We start from the raw sequence: 7086 nt of genomic DNA, 5'->3' as shown, positions 1-7086 counted from the left end.
ATTTGTTGGTGCAGTGTGTATGGACGATTCCGAAACCTGGACAAAGTAGTGGAGATTGATGATACCAAAATTTTACCTTAGGTTCAGTCTGGAGAGCGGATCTCAAATCTTCACAGCTAAATGGGCCGAGTCGAGACTCTGAGCTCTGTACAGACAGAAATAAGGTTAGGGGATGTCGAAAAATTTTCCGGTGTGACCTCTCCGATTATTAAGTCAGGCCAGAGAACAAACTTAATAGTGAAATATAATAGTGTTAAGTGAGCAAGGGAGTGTGTATGAATAAAATTATGGCCAATACCTTGTATCTATAGATGCAGGAGAGGCTAGTTACCTTGTAGGAGAAGAACTCTTGTCATAGTAGGACTCTACTGAAGATAAGATACCTTAGATGATAGGATTTCGTAGAACCCGGAGACCAACACGACTAAGACTCCTACATGGTGGTTAAAACCCGCATTATCTTAATAAGATTTGATCAAATCCCGGATTTTTCGGAGCCTCTCTCATTCCCTATCTGTGCAGGAGCACGGGTTTCCCTACCAATTTGATGGGTTCTAGGGTGCGGTATTGAGGAGATCGTCCTTGTCGTAGGTATTGTGGGTTTGGACACCTGATAGTGCTAGACATTGTGGGATTGGACTCCTGATAGGACTAAGATCTATCTTGATGTGGGCTCGGATCCATCCATGCATACCAATTTTAGGGGCATCAGAGATGTTTAACATGGGCCTACCGATGGATGGGAAGACGTATACCAATTTGATTTGTCATTATGGAAAAGCTAGTATGACATAGTTTTAACAATATTAAGCATTTTATTACCTCGAACTGATGTACGAAGTTTGTTGTCTAATGTCAATCTATGGGAGGAGCCGAGGAGTTGAGTGTGCTTTATGGCCTTAATCAAGAAATGGAAACCGATAATTCTTTGTCGGTATTAAATTTTTAAAAACTGCGTTAACAGGTAATCGTAATACGGAATACCATAAATACTCAACGAACATCTCGCCCTCTTTCTCTCTCTATGTATATATGTAAAAATATATATAGTTCACACCTATGAAAGTTATTTGTTATCTGTATGCTTCATTGTGCATTTGCATATTCCAGTTTTGAAACCACTATTCTGCAGGCAAAGTTGTGGAAGCGTCTGCTTTATTAAGTAAAATGCTGGAGGAAGGAATAAAGCCTGGACAGGTGAGTACATGTAGACCGCTTAATTTATGTTGCTGTTGATGCATATAAAATTTATACACAACCAATGTTACCTGAAAAAATACGTATATGTTAAGCGAGTGAGACAATTGTCTTACACGAATGTTGTGCCTGTCGACAATATGTTAGGTAGGTGACAGACAACATTTATAGAAGTTGGTAGCTAAACAAGTTGAGCTCATATTAAAAGATTGGAAGAAGACGGATGAAACGCCATATATAGTTGAAATTATTTTTAGAAGTTTTCCATATAAATCTCGATGTCTTGTTTTATACTTTATTTTCATATTATTATCTCAAGTTGTCGTACATGAGACCAACATTGTCATACTTGACAAAATTTTATTTAGGCTCACAGATGTGCTACAACATAATGATCAATGTAAATGCCGCCAAAGGACTCCATCATCAAAAATTATATTTAAGATAATGTAATTAAAAGGCAAAGATTTATTTATAAATACAAATGTGTTTACTGGGGAGTAATATTAATAACATTCTATATCATTCTGTCATTTTATTAATTGCTAAGAGTAACTTTACATTCATGTTTTATGTGATATAAATTTTTAGTCGAATTTCAAGAAAGATTAGGCATTAATTTTTTTAAAATTTATTTATGAATAATAATAAAGATGATAAAAAAAAAAGTATTTTAACCTTCCCTAAACAATATTTATACATTTCTTCCAGATTTTAATAGGGCTAAACAAACAAATCACATCAAAATGTCACCAATTTAGGATAATATATGATTGATTTCTTTTGATTAAATGTCCTGAACTTAAAAAGAAGAAGACAAAAAAAAAGAATAGGTATTTCATTTCGTTAATATTTTCAAAATTCGAAACTGGATACGCTAAAAAAAATAAGTATTTTAATTAAACACATATTTTGGCCCTTTAAATCATTGATTTAATATAATTTTTGTGCAATAATCGGTTAACTCAATAAATACAAATTTAATTTGATTTAAATAGTTTAATTAGTTTGCAAGCTATCGATCGATTGCATACTGTTACAATTTATAATAATAAACAATAATATCAAATTTCATTTTGAAAAGTTTATAATATATTTAATAAAACAATATTTTAAAAAGTAATACTATGATTTAAAATAACGCAATATGATTTATATTATTTTCCTTGTTTTGTAATGTTTTTAAGAAAAGTAAATGTTGTTAGATGTAAGATATAGTTTAAAAATATTTGGTGCAATATAAGTTATATTATTTGATTAATCAATAAATATTATTGAGTAATATTTCAATAATAATAATAATAATAATAATAATAATCTCTACAAAAAAAGGTGTCATAGTTTGTTTTTAATTTCATTATTGCAAATTGTAATTTATTAATTTCTCATTAAATTTCTATAATTATGGTATAATCTTAATTTAAATATAATAATAATATTTTATTTAAATATAAATTAAATTAACTATAAAAAAACTTTGGTCTTATAAAATGAAAATGGGTGAAAATCATTGACTTTTACATATTTTCCTTGGCAAAAAATGGTATGATATGATACCAAAGGTCGTATTTTTGAGACAGATTTCTTATTTGATTTTATATTAAAAAAATTATTTTTTATTGTGATCTGCCTCACACAAAAAAAATTCGTAGATCGTGTCATTACTCATTTTCCTTGCTCTTCTAAATTATCTTTTGAATGTTAAAAACAGTAGAAGATAATAGTCGATCTCAGTACGAGGTCGAAGAGTTCGAGACTGAACCAGCTCATCGAGAAGAATCGAATAAAATGGAATTACGAAACTAAAAAGCTACCGATTCCCTGCGCACTTTGATTATTTGTAACCTCAACTTGTAATCTGCAGATGTTTGCTTTTCCACGAAGGAAAGGGAAACAATCCTTTTTGGGTCGTCTCTCGTTTTTTTTTTATTGTCAATTACTGTTTGTGTTAGGCCAGATATGTGCTTCCGTGAACGCGATTGAGTTTAAGGTACGAGCTTTCTAATCACTGTCTAGTTTTCTTTATTTTCTGATCGAAATGGAAAATCCCATTTGGGTTTCTTTGATGAATTGCCTTTAATTTGGGATGCTTTTTTTTTCCCCTCAAGATTCTTGTTTTTTTGTCTGATATTGGTGTGGGTGGTTTTGATTTACTTGTTTTCTTGTGTAATTGACAATGAATTAGAAATTATAATGGTTATTGATTTCGTGGTCGACTGTAAGTTTACGTGAACTTGCTTGCTTTTTATTGGTGCCGTTAAACCCTTTATTATCAGTATGCAAGATTGATTATTTCAACCGTGGTGGACGATTTTATGCCAAAAGATGTATTTTTTAGTAGTTGTTTGCTTGGTCCATCATCTTAAACTATGTATGTGGTTTAAGGCGATTTGGCTTTCTTTTCACTTAAGTCATTGTTCAGGAGTCTTGGTATCTGTAAGAAAGGTTGCTTCTATAATACGACGATGTAAAAATTATTTTATGAAAATCTTGTTTTCTGGAAACAAAACGGAGCTTTTTCAAGTGATATGATTAGGAGCATACTGATCTCTGTCTCAGTTTTGCAGGCGTTGCCTACTTTAATCAATCCTCAATCGATTTTCTGTTTGGCTTGGTTATTGTTGAATGTCTAGTAAATTATTGGGGGCTAAGACTAGATATTTTGATCATTAACTTATTTTGAATAATAAGTAAAAATGTTATTGTAGCTGAGGTGTCGATAGGTCAAAGAGGTGAATGAGGTCCTAGGATTAAATATATATGAATGAACAACTATGAACAGATGAAACAACATAAGGTATCTAAATGTGAGTTTAGTGCTATTTTGGCCTCATTTTTATTGACATACACGCACTCGGATGACTAATTGAGAATGCAAGTTTTCAGTCTGCTGGTCGCCCACGATTTCTTTTCAAGCAATTATAACGTCTATTTTTCCTTGAATGAACCCCTACTTCTTTTATTTTGGCCGATGAGTATATAGAATACTCTAGGTCATCAAACCGTTGTTTGAATAGCTTAATGAGACAGTTTTCATACACAAACTTTCATTTCTTGGTATTGGTTTGTTGGTACAGTTTTCTTGAAATATTTTTTTTGAATGATATCAAGTCAACTATTCATTATTACACTTGGAAGAGTTGTTGACTTGCAAAACTTTGTGAAGGAACATTGAAAAAATGAAATGATGGATTACATCTTATAATAAGCAGGTCATACATGCTATTTTATGGTGGTAAGCGTTTGCCTTCCTGTCAGTTGGTGGATATGATACATCTTCAATATCTTTCTCTCAAATTCATGTGCTCATAATGGAATCATGGATTTTAAATCCAAATGAGATGACCTTAAGCTATAATATGAATCATTTTAACTGATTTATTTTGTTGTCCTTGACATAAAGAATTTGTTCTCCTACTTGGGCCACCACTGATCTTCAACTCCACCTCATCTTTCTCAGTTTCCATTGAAGCGGCAGTAAATGATTTTAATATGTGATAACTAATGTTCAATTGTGGAAATATGAACCTTTCGAGCTAAATATTTCAGGAAATAATTATGCTTACTGCCATGAGATATAGCTTCTCTCTCTCTCTCTGTTGTTTTTTTGTTTAAATGTTTGTAATTCCGAGTATGTACAAATGACAATGCATCTTTACCAGGCTTTCTGATGCTGAATGGCTAGCATGGATAATTTTGCATAGAAGGATGAAGTTATTTTTTAAATACGTCAAATATTTTGTGGGGATTGACTCAACATTCTTCAATGGTAAATCTCAAAGTTCCCTGCCATCCGGGTATATCTTTTAGGCCAATACAACCACCTGACTTAGCAGTTCTTGAAAGAATTCATGGAGAAAGAATTCATGGAGATCTGTTTCCAGTAAGGTTGGAATGTCCCCTTACTTTCACGTTCGTAAGGTTCAGATAGCTTAATTGTTTTGCTGAAAATTATTCTATGATTCATTAGGTATGAATCTGAGTTTTTCCACAATGTTGTTAATGGCCGTGATATTGTGTCCTGGGGAGCTGTTGACCAAAGCCGGTCCAATCCACAGAACGATGAACTTATTGGATTTGTGACTGCAAGAGTTGTTTTGGCGAAAGAGAGTGAGGTGAGTCTCGATGGACTTAGTAGTCATCTGCAGCAGCATCAGAATTTTTGTGCTTGTGTGTGGGTAAGTTGGTTGGGGCGGGGGAGGGTTGGCTTAAAATTTGAGAAAAACTTAATGGGAGCAAAATCATATGTTTTTGTTTGTGATACATAAAATATATGAGTTTTTAGAAAAATTTAAGAACGAGAGAGCAACTGCACTTACCCGCTCACCTACGGCTTCACCACCGGTTTAAATACAGGTCCTGAATTAATTGGGTTTTAACCGTGTGAAGGCCTCCTGTTCGCTTGTGAGCATTACTGTCTATGGGTGTGTGTTTCATTCAAGAATTCACTCTCTATAATGAAACTCCTAATGTTTATTGTACGTTTTTTTTGTTCTCTTATCAAACTGACATTATTCCTGCCAGGTAGAGGATTTACTCAGCTTTGACACGCCAAACTCTGACCAAACACTGGTATACATCTTAACGCTGGGAGTCTTAGAGTCCTACAGAAATATGGGAGTAGGCAAGTTTCTTCTTTTCTTTCTTGATGTCCTTTTTTGGATATTACTTTCATCCAATGTGTTGAAGAAACAGTTCTTGAACGAGTATTCTCTGATCCTGGATTTTCAGCCAGTTCATTGATACATGAAGTTGTAAAGTTCGCCTCTAGTATTTCAACTTGTCGTGCTGTTTATCTTCATGTGATCTCATACAATATTCCAGCCATACATCTGTACAAGAAAATGTCCTTTCAGTGCTTACGGAGGTTATACAATTTTTATTATATCAATGGTCAGCATTACGATTCATATTTATTCGTCTACTATGTGAATGGAGGTCGATCTCCTTGCTCACCTCTGTAAGTGAAACCTTTTCTTCAAAAGTGCGAATTTGTTATGCAATTGAAGTAAAGATATTTTAACTGATGAGTTCGCGTTGCTATCCGCAGAGAACTTGTCTTGCTATTTGTTTCTTATATAAAGGGAGGCTTTAAATCTATTGCTGCAAAGCTGTGGAAAAATGAAGAGAGGAAGAAATTCAAGTGGCCCAAATTTAAGGAGTCTAGTTGCCTTCTTCCCACGGTACAGAACAAGAGAATTGCTACTTCCGAAAGCGCTCGATCTGTCCCAGCATGTGGAATCTCTTAATGCTGATTCACTTGGCTTAGTGTACGAAATGTGGTAGAGGATTAAAAAGAAAGAGCGTGTCAGAAACTTAGCAAAATTTTGGCTTAAATACTTGTCAAACCATCAAATCTTTGAACAATCATTCTGTACTACTACTATTTACCAAAGGGTTGTTATTTCCTTTTAAAAGGTTCATCGATGGTACACCTTATACGAGTCAGAGATCTTTTGACTCAGACAAGAAGGTAAATCGAGAAATGTGCACGAGTAAGCATGAACTCGAGAGAGAGGACATCAAACATCGACTTTAAAAGCATACCCTTACAATATTTAATTGTGGAATATGATCTACACGAAAATCGATCATGCAACGTTGAGAGTATCAACTCACGTCATCTTATACTTTACCAATTCACCTATGTTCCTGGGTGCTACTAAAGGGTTGTTATATATATAACCAAAACTGGTGTTTGGGGCTGTTTATACGTTGTTTCTAGCCGCACTCGTAAGTCGTATCTCCTGTTTAATTTATGTGGATTGGAAGCACCTGTTTTTTATGTTTCGAATACAAGCTTAAATTATATGTTTCGAAACACATAGGAAGTTGGAATTTAGTAAATTTGAGTTATAATGTAAGAACGATAAAATTAACTTTTTATTC

The 7086-nt window shown here is 33.6% G+C and overlaps 1 protein-coding gene across 3 annotated transcripts; it reads left to right on the top strand.

The window, feature by feature from the left end:
- Positions 1-2874: 2874 nt before the first annotated feature.
- Positions 2875-6620, top strand: LOC140983011 (histone acetyltransferase MCC1-like). Of its 3 annotated transcripts, none has more exons than XM_073449865.1 (6): positions 2878-3187; positions 4860-5085; positions 5168-5312; positions 5722-5769; positions 5877-6157; positions 6248-6620. In XM_073449865.1, exons 2-6 carry the CDS (start codon positions 4964-4966, stop codon positions 6444-6446), a joined length of 795 nt encoding a protein of 264 aa, XP_073305966.1. In that variant the 5' UTR covers positions 2878-3187; positions 4860-4963; the 3' UTR covers positions 6447-6620. The 3 variants fall into 3 exon arrangements, with proteins under 3 accessions (XP_073305967.1, XP_073305966.1, XP_073305964.1); XM_073449863.1 differs by having other exon boundaries at positions 2880-3187; positions 5722-5825; positions 5933-6157; XM_073449866.1 differs by lacking the exons at positions 4860-5085; positions 5168-5312 and having other exon boundaries at positions 2875-3187.
- The last annotated feature ends 466 nt before the right edge of the window (positions 6621-7086 follow it).

The sequence above is a fragment of the Primulina huaijiensis genome, chromosome 8, assembly GCF_012295235.1.
Source record: "Primulina huaijiensis isolate GDHJ02 chromosome 8, ASM1229523v2, whole genome shotgun sequence".
NCBI classification, from domain to species: domain Eukaryota; kingdom Viridiplantae; phylum Streptophyta; class Magnoliopsida; order Lamiales; family Gesneriaceae; genus Primulina; species Primulina huaijiensis.
Note: the sequence above shows the minus strand (reverse complement) of the source record. Positions and strands in the feature narration are given on the sequence as shown.